Below are 25,157 nucleotides of genomic sequence, written 5' to 3' on the forward strand. Positions count from 1 at the left end.
GCTGCAATTGAAATTTGGTGTAATAAGTAAGGAGACTTAATTGAATGATTATATACTGGCTTAGGTCAAAACGACCTCTAGCTGTCTTAATACCCTCTTTTGTGCTAAAAAATACCCAGCTAGAATGTAGGTGGTATCCCCAACATCGCTTTTTAAAAAGTATGTCATAGAAGAGAGTACTAAGTGAAGAAAGACCTAGGCTCAAATTGAGACTGTGACATTTGTGATGGACAAGTCACATGACCTCTCTGATCCTTAGTTTTCTCATTGGAAAAAAGGATAACTTTCTTTACAAGATTGCTGTAATGGTCAAATGTGCATGTAAAACTTTACAACCTTTAAAAGGCTTTATGAAAATTGACAACTGATTACTTTTAATTATACTCTCTTCTTCATATTTTCCACCCATAGACTAAACATAGACATAGGTACCCATTTAAATGTTGTGATTATTCTGACAAATTTAACATGTTTAAGTACTCATTTGGTATGGTTTAAATCCAATGAGATCATTAGTTTCTCCCATCAGTGCCACTTATTTCATATTGTTAATTCTTATGATATAAAAACTATGTTTAGATTGTAACCTGATTCTTCAGCTTATCTTTCCTTGTTTTGTTTTGGTTTTTCCCAAACCTAATTTTGTTTATCTTCTATATGTTTTCCAGTCCAGAGAATCTATCCAGCTGAATGACCTGAAGTCAGAAGTGTCACCACGGATATCAGCAGAGGATCTGATTGACTTGTGTGAGCTGACTGGCACAGGGCATTTCAAAACGCCCACCAAGAAAACAAAATCCAGTAAACCCAAGCTGCTGGTGGTTGATATTCGAAACACTGAAGAGTATCCTTTAATCTTAAGCAAAAACTTTAAAAAAAGAAAAAAAAAAGAGGAGTACTGTTTTCCCTAATATGGCTTCCTTTTCTGTTGAAGCAATGCATGACTAAAGTAAGAAATGTTTTGGAATTTCTAGAAGGCTTCTTTCAACAATAAAAAGAGTCTACACTACCTACATCTTTCTCAAATACACCCATCCACACCCACACCCACACCCACACATTTCTAGAAATGCCTACAGGTACATTTTTACAAAAGTACTGGAATAGATCTTTATAATTTTGTTCATTCAAGAATATTGAGACAAGGAGTATACATCATATTTGTTTTTAGAGTCCCTTTTAAATATTCTGGGAGGGGAAAAAAGGGAGGAAAAAGAGAGAGTCAGGGCCTCCTGGGTCACATAGCACTTAGGAAGAACAATTCTGCCATGTTTTCCAGAAGGTGAGCTTTATTAGTACATGGGACTGGTAACACTGACCATTCCCTATGCTCTCTTGGAATCAAGTGGGAGCAGAGAGATTTGTGAATAGGTAATAAGGCAGCATATCTTTTGTGATGATCCTGCAAACCTAATTTTGAGAAAAATTTGCCAGGAAAAAAAAATCTGAGGCTTTTTTATCTAGTCTGTCTAAACTGACTTTCTAAATTTTTATAAATGTCTTCCCTATTGTGATATTCTAAAATGAAGTATATGGCTTTAGAAATTAATGTTACCTGATAAGTAAGCCTGGTTTCTTCCTGATCATCTTATCTCTTGTGTCCCTGAAATGCATCACCCATCTTTGAGAGAAACAAATTCAGGCTTGAATGGTTTTTAGAAACCCCCCTCCCCCAGATGGCAAGTAGTCTTATACATATTAAATATGTCACAGTATATCCTAGATACAATATATGTGTGCAGAACCAAACAGTTCTCTTGTTGCACAGGAAGAATTGGATTCAGAAGGTAAAAATAACCTGGGAAGAAAGAAAAATGCAAGCAGTTTACATTCATTTCCCAGTGTTCTTTCTTTGGGTGTAGTTGCTTCTGTCCACCAAGAAAGTTTAAATGAGAGAAGCAGCATAGCATTAGACAGGATGCTGGACTTGGACCCAAGAAGACCTGAGTTCAAGACCCACCTTCCTATCTGTGTGACCCTGGTAAGTCATTTAACTTCATGCTTCAGGTTTCCTCAACTCTAAAATGAAGAAGGTCAATTTAGATGGTGCTGAGGCCCTTCCAGCTCTAAGTCAGTGATTCTTTGATAAAAAGGAAAAAAGAATAAGAACACTTAACAACTGAAGTGGAATAGAAGAGGAGACTTAAGAATGGAAGATCAGGGGTATTGATCCACTTCAGGGCTTTGCCTCGATGCCTTCCAGCTCCAAGTCCTGATCCTCACCCAATTTGTAAACCAAAATGTCCTCTCTCCTTACTTCCCAGTTCTGACCTTTCCTTTTCTATACATGCCCTGGACTGAACTCCAGTTTGTATATGAGCTGTTCCAAAAGTTTTAAGCTATGAAAGCTTACTAAGACAGACTTTTGGAATACCACGTATTTACTCAGAAGGAACAGCCCTTCCCTGGGCTTATAGACATACAAGAAAACAAATTAGTCTTGTCCTGTTTGGAGGGATAGAAAAGCTGAGATTGCAGGCGAGTCACTGCTCTTTAATTAAATGGGAGAGAGTAATTATTATTGTGGATTTTTGGATGTTCTTTTTTTAACCTATGCATTATTTAAACTGCCTTAATCTTTTCTGACTCTTTTAGGAAGAGCCATCCTAAATCAAGGATAACACAGGATGAAATACAAGTTTCTTCCTATAGTCCCAGTGTTTTGATAGTGTCAAAGATAGATCACTAGCCTGCTCTGATCTAGAGCTCATTTAAGTAATATCTGGAACATTATCAGTGTTCATTATAAAAAGGATCTTCTGATTAGACAAATATTAGAGAAAACTGCTATTAAGAAAAGAGAAAAAAAAAGATGAAAAATTCTTCTCAAACTCTCATTCTCCCTCCCTCAATTGCCTTCTGATCCTTAAACAAATAGATCAAGAATAACAAAATCATGATAATGTCACAATGAAGTTTGTGATACCATTAGCATAGAACCTGAGAACCACTTGTTTTCTGTATCATCTGCATTGTATGATATTCTGGATAATCATAGGTGGCCAGGTGGCACAGTAGATGGAATTCTGTGTCTGGAAACAAGAAGATCTGAATTCAATTTTGGCCTACTCACTGTGTGACCCTGGACAGGTCACTTAACTTCTATTTAGTTCAGTTTCCTCAACTGTAAAATGTGATTAATGCTAATACTTACCTACCTGCCAAGATTGTTGGGAGGACTGAATGAGTTTAAAGGTTAACTCAAACTTTTTAAATAGGGGGCCAGTTCACTGTCCCTCAGACTGTTGGAGGGCCAGACTATAGTAAAAACAAAAACTTTATTTTGTGGGCCTTTAAATAAAGAAACTTCATAGCCCTGGGTGAGGAGGATAAACGTCCTCAGCTGCTGTATCTGGCCCATGGGCCATAGTTTCATGACCCCTGAAATGTGTCAGGCACTCTGCTAGGTGCTTTACAATTATTAACTTATTCAGTATACATGTATAAATGATCTCTATTACTTTGCATTACATCTGAAGCCATGGAGGTCATGCTTTTTCTTTTCAGCTTTTATTCATTTTTTTCATTAGTTTTAAGCTATATGATGATGGCAGGACACTTAACTCGTTTGTCTCTGTTCTTCATCTGTAAAATGAAGTGGAGAAGGAAATGGCAGACCAACTCATTATCTCTGTCAAGAAAACCCCAAATGGAATCACAAAGTGCCAGATATGACTGAAAAATTAATAGTATTAATAATTAATAGTAAATGTTGTTGAATTAATAAGTTTTCCCTTCCCTTTCCTTTGAGAAAAGTATTATCTTTATCTCTGCCAGGAGATAGGAAACTGCTACATTTGGTAACTACTTTGGGCCTCCATAGTTTTAAAGACTATAAGAGGTTGGTTGAGAATAGAATCTAACATTAAGGACAAGGCAACCTATCCAATAGTACTCTAATATCATTGTTAAAATTGTATTTAAAGTTGTTTTTATAGAATTAATTACTTCAAAATTGCCTCTAAATCTTGAAATGATCTGAGACCTCAAAGTAATTGCACTTTCTTCCTGTTTTTTTTTTTTTTTAACATTCCATTTATAAAAAAGCTAAAGAATTAGTTTACTTATGTAAATATGGGAAGGTTATGACAGACAAAATTTTTCTGTTTAAATGACTGGTAAAAGAGTAAAACAATGAAAATGATATAGGAAGAATATGAAATAAAGATAGAGATATAACTAACTTCTTATAATTATAATTAAACTCTGAGATTTGTAGACTTCTTCAAGTTGTTTGATAAGAAATAGCTGTATATTTGGTTTTTGTGTGGTCTTGAAATAATTCCATTTTCCTTATGCCAAAATCAGAAGCAAGAAGGAAGAGGAGAGAGGTCAGAGAATGCAACTGCAGCCCTGAAGTCAAAAGGGCCTGAGTTCAAATCTAGTCTCAGACACTTAACACTTCCTAGCTGAGTGACCCTCAGACACTTAACCCCAATTGCCTCAGCAAAAAAAAAAGAAAAAAAAGGAAAAGAAATAAATGGACCATATAATCCTTTTAATCACCCAGATTTGTAACCTCAGAGTCATTTTCAACTTTTTTTACTCTCCATCCCACATATTGAATTACTTGTTCCACAACATCTTTTATAAATATAAGATTGATATAATCTTATTATATCAGTTTTCAACATCTTTTGTATGAACTACTTCATCTAGCCTCTTAATTTGGCCTTCTGCTCTTGGTATTTCCTCTCTCCAATTCAACTTACACAGCTACCAAACTTTATAGTATAAATTGCTAAAACCCAAATTTGACTGTGTTATTAATCCTCTCCCGAAGAATCTTCAATGGTTCCTATGTCTCTAGAACCAAATACATGCTCTTATGTTTGACTTTGAAAGCCCAACCAGTCTTTCTAGGTAATTTCCCATTGTTTTCTTTAACATACTTTACATTTTAGCCCATCAGTCAATCAGACATTTACGAGGCATCTACAACATGCAGAGCACTATGCTAAATGCTAGAGATACAAAAACAAAAGCAAATCAGTTCCTGCTCTCTAATGGGGGAGTCAGAATGTCCATATGTTATATACATAACATGTTACAGGAACAACCTGCTAGTGGCTACTGGGGATCTAATTCTGTCTAGCAGAATAGATCCCTCCATGTGAGAGGATGATAATGATACTAGGAAACTGAGAGGCAGTTGCATTCTCTGACCTCTCTCCTCTTCCCTCTTGCCTCTGATTTATTTCATTACCAATTCACAAGCAACATCTGAGTCAGTAAAGGCTGATTTGTAATTCCTTCCTGTGTGTTATGATTCACAGCTGTGGGAGCTTTCAGAGAACTGACCCGCCCCTCTTTAATTCTTTACTGGCTTTCTGAGTTTCACATTTAGGCATGGTCCTTAACAATAGCACACACAAAATAGATAAAAAATAATCTGGGGAGGAAAGGGGAAAGTTTTAAGTGCTAAGAGAACTAAGAAAGGTCTTATGTTGAAAGTGGTTCAGACCACTGAAGAAAACTAGGGATTGTGAGAGGTTAAAGTAAGGAAGGAGAATGTCCCGGATGTGAGAAATGACCAGTGCAAAGTCACAAAGACTAAGGATGGAATGTAATTTAAAGGGAACAGCAAGGAAGGCCAGTAAGGCTGGACCATGGAACACATAAATTGGAGTCATGCATAAAAAGGTTGGAGAGTTAGGGTGAGGCCTGGCTATGATGCCAAACAAAGTAGTTCACCTTTCATAGGACAAGTAATAGGGAGCCATTGAAGTTTATGGAGTGGAGGGGTAGGGAGATAAGATGGCCAGACCCTTGGTTTAAAAAAATCACTTTAGCAGCAGTGTAGAAGATAGTCTGTATTAAATAATGAATTCAGTTTTAGACTTGTTGAGTTTGTGGTGCTCATGGGGAGTTGCCTAGAAAATATTTCCACTAAATAATTTTAATATGGGAATAGGTGATGTAGGCTTTAAGGAGTTGTATTCTTCAGGAGTTATAAATATTTAGCAATTGGAATTTCCTGGAATTTATGTTATATGTTGTCTAATATAAATGTTGATCAAGTTTCTAAATATGAAACCCTTTAGAGAAACCCTTTCTCATTTGGTTGAAGACAGACCTAATGTTCTATATCTGTAGTCCTTACCATGATTCTTCTTGTTTTGATCTCTAACCCCTGGAAATGATCCAAAGAACCCAAGCTTCTAAAATTATTAAAAATAAATAAGACCATATTTCTTGCATGCCCATTTCTAAAAGAAAGCTTTTAATATTGTATATTAATTGTATTGTATATTAATATTGTATAAATTGCTTGTACTGTGTTTTTTGTGTATCGTCTCCTCCCTTCTATTATGAGCTTTTTGAGCGCAGGTACTATCTTGGTCCTTGTATCTCTATTGCATAAACTTCAATAGCTCCCTATTACTTTTACTATGAAAGGTGATATCAGTTTGGTAACTATATAAGTAAAGGGAAAGAGAGTGAGCATTTATAGGGCACCTACATGTGCCACACACTTTTTAGAAATAATATTTCATCAGCTACTCATAAAAACTGAAATAAGTGCTCTTAATATCTCCATTTTCAGCTGAGGATGCTTAGGCAGGTAGAAGCTAAGTGACTTGCCTAGGGTAACACCTAGTAAATATCTGAGGGCAGAAGTCAAGCTATCCTGACTCTAGGCCTAGCATTCTTTTGCACCACCAAAAAGACCATGACAGATCAGGATGGGAATCAAGCCTGGTAAAATGATATTCCACAAGGATAAAAATTGCCATTTACTTAGATTCCATCAGTTTCACCAGAACAGCATGAGGATAGCATGAGTTAGACACTACTTAGTCTGAAAAAGGTGTATTATATTTTTTCCCAAATATTATTTTCATGACACAATCACACAATAAATAGATCCTTTTGCTAATGATTAATGATTCCAGACTGATTAAAATTTCCATGCAAATTATCTAGTTAACTCTTTATCTTGTCAATTTATGGAAGTCCTGATGTTCTTGGAATTTAAAAATGCAAAGATTTTTTTCTCTCTCCCTCTTTCCCTTCCTCTTTCTCTCGATCTCACTCTCTTTCACAAAGGAGTTTGCAGATTAGATGGATGAACTCCTCAAGGTCAGGGAACTGTCTTTCACCATTTTTTTGGATCTCTGTGTTTAGCACAGTGCCTGCACATTAGCGGCTGAGTAGAGCTGTGGATAGAGTTCTGGACCTGAAAGCAGGAAGACTTCTCTTCCTAGGTTCAAATCTGTGCTCAGACAATTACTAGCTGCGTGACCCAGGGCAAGTCTCTTAACCCTGTTTGCCTTCCCCATCTGTCAAATGAGCTGGAGAAAGAAATGGCAGACCACTCGAGTATCTTTTCCCAAGAAAACACCAAATGGGGTCACAGTCAGACACAGAGTGGCACAGTGAATAGAGTACAAGATCCATCATTATGTGTTCAAATCTGACCTCAAGACACATACTAGCTGTGTAAACTTCCACAAGTCACTTACTTAACTGGTTGATTGGCTGATTTCTATGTCCCTGTTCCCTTAGTTTTGGAATCTTGATACAGCAGCATAATACCTAACAATGAACCACCCCACTCAAGGACATCTGTCAATGTGTTGGATGTCTGAATTACTGTATAACTCATAGCTGCTTTTTTTTTAAACAAGCAATAGTGTGACATGATTCTTAATCCCTCAGTTCAGAAAATTATGGTATCTGTTTAAACTCCAAAGAAAGTAATAAGGTGACAGTCCTAATCCAAAAATATGTATAGTGTATATTCACCTCTAAATTTAGTTTAACATGCAAGACCTATGCCTGCTTGTCTTTCCCATTAAGTCCACTAGAATGAAACCAAAAAGTCCCTAGGGCAAAGGGGAAGTGCTTATCTTAGAATATAATTAAACATCCTGATCTCTTTGCCAGATTCATGGCAGGATTGAGCATAATTAATTTGGCTTAGAGGATTTTGAAGGACCTCATAACCATAAATTGGTAGCTTCTCCACTATGATACTAATTTGCCTAATCAGACAAAAAATACAACATTTTATGATACACTATAATAGCAAAATCTGGAAAGCTGATAAAAAAAATGTCTTCAGCAGTCTTTAAAAACTATGGGAATAAGAATAAAAAAAAAATATCCACTTCATGTTACACACTTTTTCCTGCTTTTGCCCATAGGAATTTGGATTGAAGATGGCAAACCTCCAATAATGGCAGGAAAAATCAATTTCTTTTTTTATTATTATAGCTTTTTATTTACAAGATATATGCATGAATAATTTTTCAGCATTGACAATTGCAAAATCTTTTGTTCCAATTTTTCCTCTCCTTACCCCCACCCCCTCTCCCAGATGGCAGGTTGACCAATACATGTTAAATATGTTAAAGTATAAGTTAAACACAATATATGTATACGTGTCCATACAGTTATTTTGCTGTACAAAAAGAATTGGACTTTGAAATAGTGTACAATTAACTTGTGAAGGAAATCAAAAATGCAGGAGGACAAAAATAGAGGATTGGGAATCCTGTGTAGTAGTTCATACTCATTTCCCAGAGTTCTTTCCCTGAGTGTAGCTGGTTCAATTCATTAGAGCTCCATTGGAACTGATTTGGTTCATCTCATTGTTGAAGAGGGCCACGTCCATCAGAATTGATCATCATATAGTATTGTTGTTGAAGTATATAATGATCTCCTGGTCCTGCTCATTTCACTCAGCATCAGTTCATGTAAGTCTCTCCAGGCCTTTCTGAAATCATCCTGCTGGTCATTTCTTACAGAACAATAATCCATAATATTCAGATATCACAGTTTATTCAGCTATTCTCCAACTAATGGGCATCCACTCAGTTTCCAGTTTCTGGCCACTACAAAAAGGGCTGCCACAAACATTCTTGCACATACAGGTCCCTTTCCCTTCTTTATCTCTTTTGGTTATAAGCCCAGTATTAACACTGCTGGATCAAAGGGTATGCACAGTTTGATACCTTTTTGAGCATGGTTCCACATCGCCCTCCAGAATGGCGGGATGTATTCACAATTCCATCAACAATGTATCAGTGTCCTGTTTTCCCACATCCCCTCCAGCATTCCACATTACCTTTTCCTGTCATCTTAGCCAATTTGAGAGGTATGTAATGGTATTTCAGAGTTGTCTTAATTAGCATTTCTCTGATTAATAGTGACTTGGAGCATCTTTTCATATGGTTAGAAAGTTTCAATTTCTTCATCTGAGAATTGTCTGTTCATATCCTTTGACCATTTATCAATTGAAGAATGGCTTGATTTCTTATAAATTGGAGTCATTTCTCTATATATTTTGGAAATGAGGCCTTTATCAGAACTTTGACTGTAAAAATGTTTTCCCAGTTTATTGCTTCCCTTCTAATCTTGTCTGCATTAGTTTTGTTTGTACAAAAGCTTTTCAATTTAATATAATCAAAATTTTCTATTTTGTGATCAATAATGATCTCTAGTTCTTCTTTGGTTATAAAATCCTTCCTCTTCCATAGGTCTGAGGGGTAAACTATCCTGTGTTCCTCTAATTTATTAATAATTTCATTCTTTATGCCTAGGTCATGAACCCATTTTGACCTTATCTTCGTGAACGGTGTTAAGTGTGGGTCTATGCCTAGTTTCTGCCATACTAATTTCCAATTTTCCCAGCAGTTTTTGTCAAACAGTGAGTTCTTATCCCAAAAGCTGAGGTCTTTGAATTTGTCAAACACTAGATTATTAAAGTTATTGACTATTTTGTCCTTTGAACCTAACCTATTCCACTGATCAATTAGTCTGTTTCTTAGCCAATACCAATGGTTTTGGTAACCACTGCTTTATAATATAATTTTAGATCTGGTCTAGGCCACCTTCTTTTGAGAAAAATCAATTTCTTGAATAATTTAGTTTATGCAGATTGTTTAATTTGATTAAACAAAAAATCATGGCAATCATAAAGGCACAAAGGTGCAACTAGGTCACCCCCATTCTTTCAGCCCTATTTGGCAATATTATAGTTAAGAATGAAAAGTTCCAAGATGCCCATTCATGTTTCATGCTTATTTGGATTGGAAGCTTCATAATCAAAGTAGATGTTCTTGGATATTTTCCAGTAGTTTTTATTTGTGCAACAGTAGAAATAAGGGCACCTTTTTTTTTTCTTCTTATAGTTTTTCTGACTTTTTTGTGTGTCTGTTTCAAACTGTTTCAGAATGTTCATATAACTTATTTACTTAGAACAATATTGTGGTTACTCTATACTACATTCTTTTGGTTCTGCTCATTTCACTCTGCATTACTTAATATCTTTCCATGTTTTTTGTTAGTTTGTTTTCTAAAACCAACCTGTTTGTCACATCTTATATCACAGCAGTATTATATCACAATCAGATATCCCTACATATTTACCCATTCCTAATTAGAGAAATATAATAATCATTTAGGATGATGATATTCTCCTATAAAGCACTTGACTTGTTCTTGAAACTTGGGATTGATAAGGAATCATCTGCCTATAGAGATATTAGCAAAAATGTTCACTGATATTAAATATCATGGCAGTGACAGTCTTTTATTACCATAAAGCACCCTTTGAAGTCCTTCTCCAATTTATTTATAAGGAATTTCTTGACACTGTTAGTCAAGATAACTATCCTAATAGAAAATGGTTATGGTTTTGTAAGGACATCCCAGTTTCCTTAGGAAGAAAAATGAAGGTAGATCATCAAGGGAAAGGGTATCATGACTTTTTGGGAATTGGGCATTGATCTATGCAGGCCCTTAGCCTCTATGCCTTTTAGCATAAGAACAAATGACCTAATCTTTAATGAGCTTTGAGTATAACTGATTCATATATCATTGCTTTGCTATTAAAACACTAAGAAAAAAAGAAAATGTTACTAGTTGAAAAGTTCTATTTAACAAATACAGGCACTGTCTCTAGCAACCTGATTTAAGACTGACCTTTGTCAAGGCTTATTCAGATTGTCAGGTTCTTCATTTGTTTATTTTATTGCTTATTTATTTACCATTTTTTACCATACTTACTTATTTACCAAAAGTGAAAGTACCGTCAAAGTAATTAGGTGCTGAAGGCATGATAGCTGTTCTTCATGGAAATTACCATTTTTTTTTTTTTTTGCATGTTAAGGGTGTTCAAACCTTTAAATTCTCTGTGCTGATGAAATTCAAGAAGACGGATATATCAGTCATCATTAATTCTTAGTCTTTTCCAAATTAGGTTGACTAAGCAATGACCACCAGGATGCTGGAGTCACTCTTATCTCTCTTTGATATTTCCTGAAGTTTTATGATGCTTTTCCTCATGAAAACATCAAACACTTTTCATCCTTGTTCCTTAAAAAATTAAAAATAAGAAATAATCAGTCATCACAATTCTTGAAAAGGAAAGTAGCCACAAATTTATTCTCCTTACCCCCCCCCCCACACACACACACACCAATGGGGGGAAAAAAAATCTAGACCAAATGGAAGGAGTAACATTAAATGTTTAAAAATGAAATATGGGTCAGGAAATAGTGAGAGGCAACAAGTAACCATCAGGTCAAGAAAAATCACTGGCAATTTTCTCTGTTTCCATTCGGACAAATAACTAAATGAGATGTTCTTAAGGTCTTCTCCTTGCTTCTTTTTCACTCTTTGCAAAACTTGCCTAAGTGTTCTGGCTCTTTTAAATACATATACATATATATGAATAAGTATCCTAATGGCTTTATTCAGATTGTCTGAGAGAAGAAAAATAAAGATACTGAGATTTTTTTCTTGAATGGATTTATTGTTAAACCTTTGATATAATTTAAGAGAAAAATACAGTGTGAGCTATCAGTGAGATTGGCACTAGAGAAACAAAAGAGCTTTTGTGAAAAACTCATGTGAAGAGGAGTCTGGCCTGAAAGAAAGAAAGGCTTCCATGGACCCACAAGCATTTTTCAGGTTTTCAACAAGGATCGGTAGTTAAGTGAAAGAAAAATTCATTATAATTACATGTGATATCTGTAAAGATACATCATGGAAAACAATCCGAGAATGTTTCTAGCGTTCTTCCTTTTGTGCTTTTTAGATTTCAGAAGGTCAATGAGAAATACTATGGCAGTGTGTTAGTACAGAAACATAGATGCTAATAATTCCTTTGACTGTATTCCTGAAAGAATGTTACTCCTTCCCCTTTCAAAGGAAAAATGACTGAAATGAGGAAGAATCAACTGAATCTAACAGAGAGAAAAATTAAAGCATCCCCATCTAACTAGGCATTGGTATTTTCTAAGAGCCCTAATTCAAGCTTTTCCACAGTGGGTATTTCCATATAACTTTCAAGTCCCTAAACATTGTCCCTAAAGAATTTCATGGGTATTTTGATCAATTACTTCCTTCTTTTTATCCCAACTGAAATGCCTAGTTCACTAGTATTTATTAAGCTTTTACTATGTTGCATCCACTGTGCTAAATTCTGGGGTATACCAAAGAAGTCACAAGCGATTCTCCCCTTTAAGGAGCTTTTATTCTAATGGAGAAAACAGCATGTAAATAAAGAGATACATACAAATTAGGTAGAAGATAATTTGGAAGGAAAAGCAGTAGCATCTTAGGGGACCAAGAAAGGTCTTCAGCAGGTAGCAAGATATGAACTAAAATCTGAAAGAAACCAGAGAAACTAGAAAACAGAGGTGAGAAGAGAAAGCTTTAGAGGCAGGGGGCCAATGAGGTAAACTTTAATTGATCCATCCTGTCTTCATTGTCAGGAATGATGTGAACTTTAACAGAGTCCATCTTGCTCCCATTGTCCATCTTATTACAAAGGGAGGCCAAATTTCTGGGGCTGTCTTGTCACCTGGATTAGGACATACTGAACTGACCAAATCAGATAAGGAACACTTCTTCCCTGAGCAGGATGTAGACGTGATGATCATGAAAGTTTATTTTCAACTAAAACCCTCCCTAATTTCTCCTCAAATCTCTAGATCCTACCCTTACTTCCCCTCAACCTCTTCTTACTTTTAAATAACCCCCTTCACTCACAGCGCACTGCTAAATCATTTTGATTTTGCCCATGAGTCTTTTTTTCCCAGCAATAAAGGACCCTTATAATTGATAATGCTGTTTGTGAGTTTTTCACATTCCAAACCACTACCACTGTCCCAATATCTGCTACTTCATCACCAGGTGAGAAAGTTCAAAAACAAGAAATGTCATGTTGGAAAAACAACATAAGGGGGCAGCTAAGTGGCGCAGTGGATAGAGCACCAGCCCCAAGGTCAGGAGGACCTGAGTTCAAATCTTTCCTCAGATACTTAAATACTTCCTAGCAAGTCACTTAACCCCAATTGTCTCAGCCAAAAAAAAAAAAAAGAAAAGAAATACAACCTAAGATCATAAAGTATATAGAGAGTAATAAAGTATAAGACTACTGGAAAGATTAGAAGGTAGCAGATTTTGAAGAGCTTTGAATATCAAACAGAAGATTCTATATTTGATTCTGAATATAATAGGGAGCTACTGGAATTTATTGAGCAGAGGAATGATGTGGTCAGACATGTACTTTAGAAAGATAATTTTTTATGAACAATAGAATGCTCTCAGAAAAATCTGGAAGGACATAAACCAATATAAGGTAAAATGAATAGAACCAGGAAAACATCGTACATAGTAACAGCAATATTGTAAAATGATCAGTTGTGAATGACTTAGCTATTCCTAGCAATACAGTGGACCAATAGGACTCTGAAGGACAGTGCTATCCATTCCTAGAGAAAGAACTGATAGAGTCTGAATACAGATTGAGGTATATTTTTGTTCATTTGTTTTTCTTGGGGGCTTTTTTGTTTGTTTTCTTTTACAACATGACTAATATGGAAACATGTGCCTATATGTGTAGCATATCAAATTGCTTGCCTTCTCAGTAAGGAGGTAGGAAAAAAGGGATAGAATTTGATTTCAAAATTTTAAAAATTGTTTTTATGTGTAATTGGGAAAAATAAAATTCTAAATAAAAAGATGATTTAAAAAAAAGGAAAAAGAAAAATCACTTTAACAGATATGTGGAGGATAGATTTGTAGTGAAGAGTGACTAGAGCCTGAGAGACCATATTTTTATAAAGGTCAAATGACCTTTGTAAAATGCTCTGTAACCTTAAAGCACTATATATATGGCAGCTAATATTATTTATTATAATTATTATCCTTTTGGATATTTTCCCCTATCAGGGAAGATTTCAAACAACTTGCATATTTTCATCTTGTGAAACTCATAATAATAATGTTTTCCTGTACATCTCCACAGCCTGCCCCACCTGCCTTTTTCTGTGAGGACAGTAGTACAGTTGTGCTGCACATTTGTTCTCCCACTCTCTTCACTGTTCAATAAGCCCACCTCCTTTGTTAATTATGCTTTTGATGATTTCCCTCCTGTTCCTTCATCAATGGAAATAAGCTGCAGCCCCCTGGAGCCTGCCTTGCCTCTTTCCATTGACTTCTTCTTTGTTTCTTCCAAGATTGTAGTGTCTCAATATTTGACCACAGTATCTCACTATTAAAAGGATGTAATCTGGCCTTCCCTCTCCTTTCTATTAACTCCTGACCCAACTTATTGTCTATTTGTACTAGTTATCTCAGAATTATGTACAGATACAGGGATAGGAGAAGGGATTCCTTAATTCTAATGAAGATCAGCATCTTCCCTGTACACTGAGATTGATTTAACAAAGATCACATAGCTGGTAAGTATCAGAAATGGAAGCTGAATTCAGGTCTTCCCAGCTTCATATTTTTCCAATTGTTTAGATCTGACTTTATTTGTATGAGAAGTGTTTTGTAATTGTTTTCATATAGTTCTTGGGTTTGTCTTAGCACTCTCCATTATACCACAAAGCCTCTTACATGTATTCATGTGTAGGAGATAAATGCCTAATGTCAGCTAGATCTGAGTTGAAATCTAAACTTTTATGCTGGCTATGGAACCCTGGACAGGTCACTCTACCTTGGCCTTAGTTTCTTCTTTTTTAAAAAAATTTATTCTTAATACACATTGCTTTATGAATCATGTTGGGAGAAAAAAATCAGGGCCAAAGATAAAAACCACAGGAGAGAGAAAAAACAGAAAAAAGGAGTAAACATAGTATGTGTTGATTTGCACTCAGTCTCCTTAGTTCTTTCTCTAGATGGAGATGGCATTTTCTGCCCAAAGTCTATTGGGATTGCTTTGGATCACTAAACCTTTGAGAAGAACCAAGTCTTTCATAGTTGAACATTATTTCTATTACTGTGTACAGTGTATTAATGGTTCTGCTCACTCAGCATTAGTTCATGTAAATGTTTCCAAAACCTTCTAAAATCCTCATAATAATATTCCTTTACCTTCATGTATGACAGCTTGTTCAGCCATTCCCCAAGTAATGGCCATCTCTTCATTTTCCAATTCCTTCCCACCACAAAAAAGAGTTGTTACAAACATTTTTGCACATGTGGGTTCTTGTCCCTCCTTTATGATTTCCTTGGGATACAGATTCAATAATGGCACTGCTGGATCAAAGGGTATGCACACTTTTATAGTCCTTTGGCTATAGTTCCAAATGGCTCTGCAGAATGGTTGGATCATTTAACAACTCTACCAACAATGCATTAGTATCTCAGTTTTCTCACATTCCCTCCAACATATATCATTATCTTTTTTTTGTCATCCTAGCCACTCTGAGAAGTGTGAGGTAGTACCTCAGAGTTAGTGATTTAGAGTATTTTTTTCAAATAACTATAAATGGCTTTAATTTTATCATCTGAAAATTGTCTTTTCATATCCTTTGACCATTTATCAATTGGGGAATAACTTGTATTCTTACAGAGTTCTTTATAAATTTTAGAAATGTGATCTTTATCAGAAATACTGGCTGTAAAAGATTTTTTTCCCCAGCTTTGTACTTCCTTTTTAATCTTGCTTTTGTTAATTTTGTTTGTTCAAAACTTTTTTAATTTAATGTAATCAAAGTTGTCTATTTTGACTTTCATAATGTTCTCTAGTTCTTCTTTGGTCATAAAGTCCTCCCTTCTCCAAAGATTTGATAGGTAAATTATCCCTTTTTCTCCTAATTTATTTATAGTATCATCCTTTATGCCCAAATTATGTATCCATTTTGACCTTATTTTGGTATGGGGCACGAGATGTAGGTCTATGCCAAGTTTTTGATATATTATATTCCAGGTTTCCCAGCAATTTTTGTCGAATAGTGAATTCTTATTCCAGAAGCTGGAGTTTGGCAGTTTATCAAATACTAAATTTCTATAGGCCTTAGTTATTACATTTTGTGTACCTAATTAATCCACTGATTCACCACTCTGTTTCTTAGCCAATACCAAATAGTTTTGGTCACTGCTGCTTTATAATATAATTTTAGGTTTGGTACTGCTAAGCCACCATCCTGTGTGGTTTGGATTGTTTTGTTTTGTTTTGTTTTGTTTTCATTAATTCCCTTGATATTCTTGACCTTTTATTCTTCCAGATGAATTTTGTTATCATTTTTTTCTAGTTCTATAAAGTAATGTTTTGAAAGTTTAATTGGTATGGCACTAAATAAGTAGGCCAATTTAGGCAAAATTTTATTATATTAGTTGAACCTAACCATGAACAATTAATATTTTCCAATTGTTTAGATCTGACTTTATTTGCGTGAGAAATGTTTTGTAATTGTGTTCATATAGTTCTTAAGTTTGTCTTAGCCAGGTAGACCCCCAAGCATTTTATTTTGTCTATAATAATTTTAAATAGAATTTCTCTATCTTTTGTTGATAGGCTTTATCAGTAATATATAGAAATACAGATGATTTGTGTGGTTTTATGTTAGTTTCTTCTATAAAATAAGATTATATTAGCACCTAATCCCAGGATTGTTTTGAGAATTAAGTGAGAAAATATTTGTGCAGTATTTAGCACAGTTTCTGGCACTATATAGAAATGCTAATTATTATTATTATTATTGATACATTCTCATGTACTGATTCTGTATCTAATGTGCCATTAAATATTAAGATTATATTTTTATTCTGATACTTCCATAAAAATAAGATTTTTCCATCATTCTTATGTCTGCGCACACTATATTGAATTTTCCTTGACCTTCCTTATTTTCAGTTTTAATAGAGGCCACATTTCAGGCAGCATCAGCATTCCTTTCAACTCTGCATTCACCACAGAAGGGGAACTCTCCCAAAGCCCTTCTACTGCCATACTCCAGAATTTCAAAGGGAAGGTTATTGTCATTGTGGGAAATGTGACAAAACATACAGCAGAGGTAAGTTGATCCCTGAACAACATATCCATGTCTGTGAATGTTCTTCTCTATTCACTATAGGCTTTGAGTAAGTAAATTTACCAAGATTCACAAGTAAGGTAAAAGTTAAAGATCAGTTTTACTTATACTTTTTTTCCCTGGAAGGGAGAAAACAAAAAAGGGAAATGGCAATTTTTTTTCAATATTTAGCATCAAGATTGTTAGTAGGTTTCTCTTCTACCTGCTTTCTGAACTCTCAAGGCAAGAATATGGTATTACTAAGAGAAAACTAAGCAGAAGTGTTAGCTCAGTCATTATAAAAGAAGATAAACCTTGAAATAAGGAGGACAAAAGACTTGGGGAAGATTGAGTCCTTCTATCACAGACTTCTAACACCTTTTTATGAAGTGGCTGTAATAATGGCAGATTTAAGATGAAAGTTCTTGGAGTTTGGATTGTTCTTTTTTCTTATATTCAGAGCTTTCTCATAGGAAAGATTAGAATAAAATTAACTTTTCAGGAATGAGGACTTTGTGAAATGAAGATGAGTATTAACTCATGTCTTCATTCAAATTGCATAGTCCAGTGATGCAGACATTGTCAGAGGGGGTAATTTATGTCTGGAATTCTCCTGGTCAGAGGTCATTTCAAACAAATACATCTTAGAGGCACAGGCTGTTGAAAGCTTTGTCTCACATTCTCCAGTTAGAACTAAATGCACATTGGCCCTCATGATTAATCTTGACTGGCCCTGTTTGTAGAAATGCTGATATAGGTGTGCTGAGCAATATGATCTAAATGACTTTTGGTGAGAAAGCCATTCACAGAGCTCATCCTCAGGAGAGGACAATATTAGCCCAACTGATTCGGGGGTAGTCAGTGTCTCATAGGGAGTAAATATCCAGCTTAATGTTGGATTGCATATAAATGCAATAGAGATTAAAAAAAAAAAAAACAGAGGAAACAGAAGTATCAAGTTGGTTTTTAAAATCAACAAAATGGTGCAGTAGATAGAAATGGACCTGGGTGAGGAGGATTTGAGTTTAAATTTGACCTCAGACACTTATTAATTGTGTGATCCTGGGCAAGTAATTTAATCACTGGCTGCTTTGGTTTACTCATCTGTAAAATGAGGAAGATAATAATAATATGGTACTCCCAATGTTGTCATGAAGATAAAATGTGATAATATTTGCAAAGAATTGTATAAATGCTACCTATTATTATTTTACAAAAAAGAAAATAAACATTTGTGCAAAAACTCTTCAAACCTACTTTCATTTCAATGAATATCAATATATTTCTCCTAAAGAGAATTGAATAGAAAGCTTCAAATTTCTAATAATTTTTGGGGGGTGATCTAAATTTGGGAAAGAAAATATTTGAAAAGAAAAATCAATAAGCATGAATTAAGTACTTACTGTGTGCTGATTTCTGGAGATACAAAGAAAGGCAGAAAACAATCATTACCTTAGAGAAGTTCAGAATCTAATTTAAGAAATCACAAAATTCTTGTAACTTTTGATTTCTTAAATTGATAAGTTTTTTTTCATAAAAGATTATTCTAAATTTTAAGCACTTACAGTAACCTTTGTAAGCGTATCAAACTGGCAGATCATTCATGTAAATAAGCATCTACAAGTTTAAAGATATCAATCAATCAACATTTATTAAGCACTATTATGTATTATTCATATAGAGCAGCTAGATGACTCAGTAAATTGAGCCCTGGCCCTGGAATCATATCCAACCTTAGACACTTACCTAATTGTGTAACCCTAGGCAAGTCACTTAACCCTGTTTCCCTCAAATTCCTCATCTATAAAATCAGCTAAAGAAGAAGGGCAAACTACTCCAGTATCTTTGCTAAGAAAACTCCAAAAGGGGTCACCAAGAATCAGATCCAAATGAAAAATGCTAAAACACTACCAACAAAAATCTATAGGTTATCCACAAGCTTGAATAGTAAAGCAGGTACTATTTAAATCAAATCTACCAGATGTGTATGATATTTCCCAAATATAAACAGATTCTACAATAAGAGGAAAAATACATCTGTGTGAGCCAGTATTTTATCTCTATTATCAATGACATAGCAAACTACTACACGCCAGGTACTATTCTATGATCTAAAGTACCATATACCATATGCCATATAAACATAACTATAATGCAGTTATAGAAAGGCACTTGAAGTTGGAGTCAAAAGACTGAATCCCACCACCTGAACCATCAGAAACTCAATTTAGCCATAAAATGGAGATAACAGACCATGAGGCATCATGGTTCAATGGACAGGATACTGGACTCAGAGAACAGGAAGACCCAGGTTCAAATACTATCTCATACACTTATGTGATGTTTAGCAAATCAAATAACTTCTCTGTGCCTCAGTTTCCTTATTTATAAAATGGGGAAAGGATAGACTCAGTGATCTCTAAGGTTCCTTCAAGATACAGATTTGTGTTCTTATGAACTGGCCTATCCCAACGGTTGTTGTCATAGAAAAAGCTCTTTGTAAATCTTGTAGTGCTATACAAATTCAACTAAGAACAACAGTGTGGCAGAAGGAAGCACTTAACTTGGGAGTCTGGAAACCTGGATCAGAGTTCCATCTCTGTCCCTATTTTTGTGATACTAGAAAAGTCATGTAGCTTCCCAGCCTCCATTTTCTCTTCTGTAAGATGAGAATGCCTTGTCTATAAAGTTTATTTCACTGGGTTATTGTGAGATGTCTGTATAATATTTTGTAAACCCAGGATAGTTACCTGGACCTCGAATCAAATCCAACTAGCTTACAGCCTTAAAGTACTATATCATTTTTGGTTATTATAATTAATCATTATATTATAATAATCATATGATTTTTATATTAATTGTTATTAATTGTTTAATTACCATTATCATTCAAAATTCCATTTGAGGAACATTTTTAAATGTCCTTTTCTAGAGCTATAGAAAACTCTAAAATATTTATTTATTTACATAGGCATCAGCTATTTTTCCATACTGATATTTTCTCCTTTAGGAGCAAGCATAGGGAAGATTTGCCTGGTTTAATTCAAATCAGCAGTTCATCTGAATTTATTGAGCACCTTTCTAGGCATGAATTTGTGCTTAATAAATGCTATTGGATAGCACAGGATGAGGCAGTGGAAAGAATACTGGCTATAGAATCAAAGGATCTTATTCAAATACTTCCTCTTACACTTAATATGAGTGATTTTGGGTAAGTCACTTAAATTCTCTGGACCTCAATTTCTTCATTTGTAAATAAAAAGGTTGGACCAGATGGCCTTATGTGTCAACAGTATTTATTAAGAACCCAGTGTTAACTTAAAAAGAAAATGGAAATACAGAGAAACACAAACATATATATATATATATATATATATATATATATATATACCCTGCTCTCAAAGAACCCTGTCTTAATGGGGGATGGGCAACATGCAAACAATTATGGGCAAAAAATGTATAAACTAGAGAGTAGGAAAGAGTTCTTGCTGAAAGGGATATTTTAACTGAATTTTAAAGGAAGGTAAGAGGAAGATTTACATGGGGTAAAGTTAATAAAAATTCTGAGAGCCTCTAAAAGATAATGGTGTTGTGTTGAAGGAGCATCACAGAGGCTAGTTTCAGCTGATCAAAGTAAACATGGTAGAGAGTAAGGTATAAGAATGTTAGAAAGGCAGGAAGGAACCAGGTTGCAGAGAGCTTTAAAAGCCACACAGATGGCTTTATATTTGACAGAAAATACAGAATTACTAGAGTTTATTGGAGGGGAGATGAATGTGAGATGTGCTAAACTTGTGTGAATGGAAGTTTTACAGAGTTGAACTCAGCCTTCCAGGCCTCCACCTCCAATTTACTAAAGTATACCAGAAATTTCCCTGAGACATTGTTTAAGGACCTTTTGAAAAAGTGTAGTTAGTCTGTATTTCTTCTACAAGTGTATATCCTACCTAGCATTGATTATTTAGGGTGCCTTGCTTTGATGAAAGTCAAATAACAGTTCTTCTGAACTAAAGTCAGTCCTTTTCAGATGGAAGACTACTAGCTTAAAACCTAGTCAAGTGATCACAACAAACTGGAATTTCAGAAAACTATGATGTTTTGCCAAGTCCAAATGGGCGTGGGATTTTTTTTTTTCTTAGCAAGACAGAAAGCACTGAATTTAATTCTTCTGATTCTACGTCTTAGAAAGTTACTGGTTTGAAAAGAAGCAAGTGCAAGTCAAATGTGGTTTAGCCATTGAAAATTTACAAGTGGCAAAATGCTCCCTGGAAACTCTAGGAAAGAATAAATGAACCATTTGTTTAAAGTACACTTGCAAGAAATTATAGTTAAACAATTTACTATAAGAATTATGTAGGATGCTGTCTTTTGTAATATAAATGTGAAGAAATTGTTCTTAAATGAGCAAATGCTTTGGAAGTTGGAATTTACAAAGACCAGAAGGAACAGTCAGCCAGCAAGCACTTATTAGGCACTTACTGTGTGCTAGGTATTCTGTTAAGTGCTGGGGGATACTAAGAAAAGGCAACAATAGGAATAACTACTTATTAATGGAGCTGTCTATAATTAGAAATTATTTGGCATTATGCTAATTTTACCTCTACTGATTAATTTGCATAATTTAAATTGATTTCCTGCAAGGCAGGGGACCATCTAGATTCAATTCTGGTCTCTGCCACAAAATATTTGACCCAAAGCAAATTATTTCATTTTAGGAAGGAAGAAAAGAGGGAAGGAAGAAGTAAAAAGAAGAAAGGAAGGAGGGGAAAAGAAGGAAGAAGCAGATAAGCATTTATTAAACACATGCTATATGCCAGGCACTGTACTGAGCATTTTATAAATATCTTGTCTAAGAGCATCCAGGTGCCGCTAATCAGCAAGTACCAATCTGCTTTGGTAGAAGGAACTCCTTGCATCAATAAAATCTAAATTTCAATTTTAAAATAATAAAACAATTTAAATTACTGAGTTAATTTAGGAAGAATACTACTACCTTTTCTCTGCATCTCCAGTCAGTTTTCAGCTTTAGTTTGGCTCTACCTAGGCTAGGTAGAGTGCTCTAGCCACACTCCAGTGACACATTGAGGAAACCCTTAGAATCTAGGAAGAGCTAGCTAGCAAAGACCCTAATGTAATGTGAAGCTCTCATAGTCTGCCCAGTGTCAAGATTAAATTGTACTAAATCCCACTCCCATCAGTAAACCCTTTTAATTTCCTTCATCCTAAAGGTTGAAGGAAGCAGTGAGCTAATATTTAATCAAGCAAGCATTTCTGAATGTGCCATGAGCAAAATTATATCAGCATAAAAGAAAGTTGAGTTCAGAGCTGAATATACCTAAGTATGCACAGTTTATTTTTGAAATCATTGAATGTTAGTTATTGCTCTCAGGGTGAACTAAATTTTGCTTTGCTCTCTGTTGCTGCAAGAGAGGTAGTGAAATTAAATTGATGGGCCAAATAGATGTTAGATAGGGAAAGAGTGAGAAATTTTAAAAGGAGAATGAAAATCACTTCCAAGTATAATTCATTGTACTACTTTAAAATGAAGGAAATACCACAATCTCCTACATGTATGTATACATAGATAATCATCTGCCTCATACTCACATGGGAAACAACTTATCAGGTTGCTAGACTGTCATCAGATTTCTTGTTTGGAAAGGGGAACATTTCAAAGGGAAACATGTACTCTTTGAAAAGGTGCAAGTTGGGGAATTCGTCTTGGAGAACCTGTGAGAGAAACTGGAAAAGAATCAATAAGTCTTTGGAATCAATGGAGAAAGTTTGGGGCAGAGATGTCCATATGATTCATGTGCTCAGAATGATAAGGTTAGTAAGAAGTGCAGACAGTTGAGGTGTGGGAATCCCCTTCTGGTCGGCACAGACCTGTCGGTCTGGTCTTCATGAAAGAATTCATGAACCCAAAAAGTGTCAAAAAGGGAAGTTTGTTGTTGGATAAGAAGTCAGCTTTTCTAGGAAGACTGACTTCTGAGTGGCAAAGTTCTATTAGGGAAATAGGGTTTAGCACTGAGAAGAGAATGTCTTCTCAGCAGGCAGGAGTCCTAATAGGCAGCTATACCAAGGGAAGAGGCATAGTCCTGCTTGGATATTCTGCAAAGAAATGAGTTTAAAATTGCCCTTTAATAGGAAATCTGAGGCTCCGGTTTCAGGTTGAAAAGAAAGCCAAAGTCCCCAGGCCTAGATGCTTATTAATATCAGCCCCAGATCTCCAAGAGAATAGAAATCATTTTGAAGGCTTCCTGAATGAAAATCCAGTTACCAATGGGGTGGGAAGGGTGGGGGAAGTGTGTAGAGATTTGCCTTAGAAAAGGCCCAGATGAATGATGCCACTTAACTTGTCTGGGGAGATATGCTTCCCAGGAGGGCCTGAGACTCGAATCTCCCTTCTTTATAAATCAAAGGGTACACAATTTCAGTGTTAATTTTACAGAGTTCACCCACATCAAGAATAGCTCAGTTCTAGTATGTTTATCTGATTTGCTTAATAAAAGTACTGCTTTTGCCTCTTTTTCCTTTCCAGGAGTTCAAAAGAAAGCTAGCTCATTTCCTAATCATTTGTCCAGTCCTGGTTATTTTAAAAGGAAGCTCACCATTTCTCTGTATTTTACTTTTCAAGACATAATTTTAGTTAAAAAGTTGATTTAAAAAAAAAAAAGTCAGTGTATTTTATTTTGAGACACATAGTCTATGCTGCTCTTGGCCCATTCTTAACCTCATTACAAGCTCTCAGATTTCTCAGATCTACAAAAAGCCTCACAGTGACTCTTCTAATGTCATCTTATCATTTCCCAGAACTAAATTAAAACTGTTAGCGTGAATGATGACTTACCATTGAAACATGCATAGTGGACTATCTATAATTAGCTCCTCAGTTCTTTTTTTACTATGGGGAAAAATATATATGACTGGAGACAACTCTGAGAATAGTGATGAACTTCAGCCTGAAGGAACTAGCCAATAAACTGTGGGTCAGAACAAAACGAATCCTTCCTCCAGTGTTTTCATAACTACAATGAAGCCTCAATAGTATATAATAAACTCTACATCATTATGTGGGCTTCTGGGGCTCTCACAAACTCCAAAAATTGTTTATTCTTACCTAGATAATGTTAAGGTAACTGGACCATGAAAAGTTAATCCTCAGCAGGATATATCATTCAAAATGTTATCTCTGAAAGAGATGGAAAGAATCTTTGCTTTCACACAATCATATCAACCCTTTGGGACAATTTCTAGTTTTGCTCATCCTTAAAAATGTCATATCCTTGGCACAAAATCATTTCATTTCTTTTCTCATTAAAGAGCTGTCTTGGGTGTGATGGCCAGCTGTGGTAAGGTTCATTCAATGCTGTTGCTACCTATCCTTGTCTTAACTCACTTGTGATTATACCCAGGGAAAATTCTTTTGTCTGACATTGGAAACTAGATCCAAACTTGAGTTGTGAAGTAGATAATTATAGGCACATATTTGAGAAATCAGTCAAATTTTAAATTTACCACCTTTTATGGTTTATTATGTCAAATGCAGGGAAATTAAAAAATAAATAAGGTGTATTATTGCCATTAACTTTAATAAGATAATTTCCCATTGTGAGAGGCAAGTTCAAGATCTACTTTTTAGACAGACTGTGTGATTCTGGCCCAGTTACATAATCTCTCTATGTCCCAGGTAGCACCCTAAAACTGTAAATTTTAGGATAGATATTTAGTATAAGGTCACTAGATAAATTCAGTCATAGATTCAGTATTAAAAAAAAAAAAAAAAGCTGTTCCTGTATTTCTTTATTCTGGGTTGGGTTTTTTGTTTTGTTTTGTTTTGTTTGAAGTTTAATTTTCTCTGTGATAAATCTATGTATTTCCCTTCTGTCTTTTCCT

At 35.1% G+C, this 25,157-nt stretch overlaps 1 protein-coding gene across 4 annotated transcripts in view; it reads left to right on the plus strand.

Moving 5' to 3' along the window:
• The window catches only part of TBCK (TBC1 domain containing kinase), a 296,708-nt gene that overhangs the window by 250,105 nt on the left and 21,446 nt on the right, over positions 1-25,157 (plus strand). For all 4 annotated transcript variants that reach the window (XM_031944192.1, XM_031944193.1, XM_031944195.1 and 1 more), the window contains 2 exons: positions 669-844; positions 17,105-17,264. In XM_031944192.1, coding sequence (XP_031800052.1) covers positions 669-844; positions 17,105-17,264 — 336 coding nt within the window. The remainder of the gene's footprint in view (positions 1-668; positions 845-17,104; positions 17,265-25,157) is intronic.

The sequence above is a fragment of the Sarcophilus harrisii genome, chromosome 6 (genome assembly GCF_902635505.1).
Source record: "Sarcophilus harrisii chromosome 6, mSarHar1.11, whole genome shotgun sequence".
NCBI classification, from domain to species: Eukaryota; Metazoa; Chordata; class Mammalia; order Dasyuromorphia; family Dasyuridae; genus Sarcophilus; species Sarcophilus harrisii.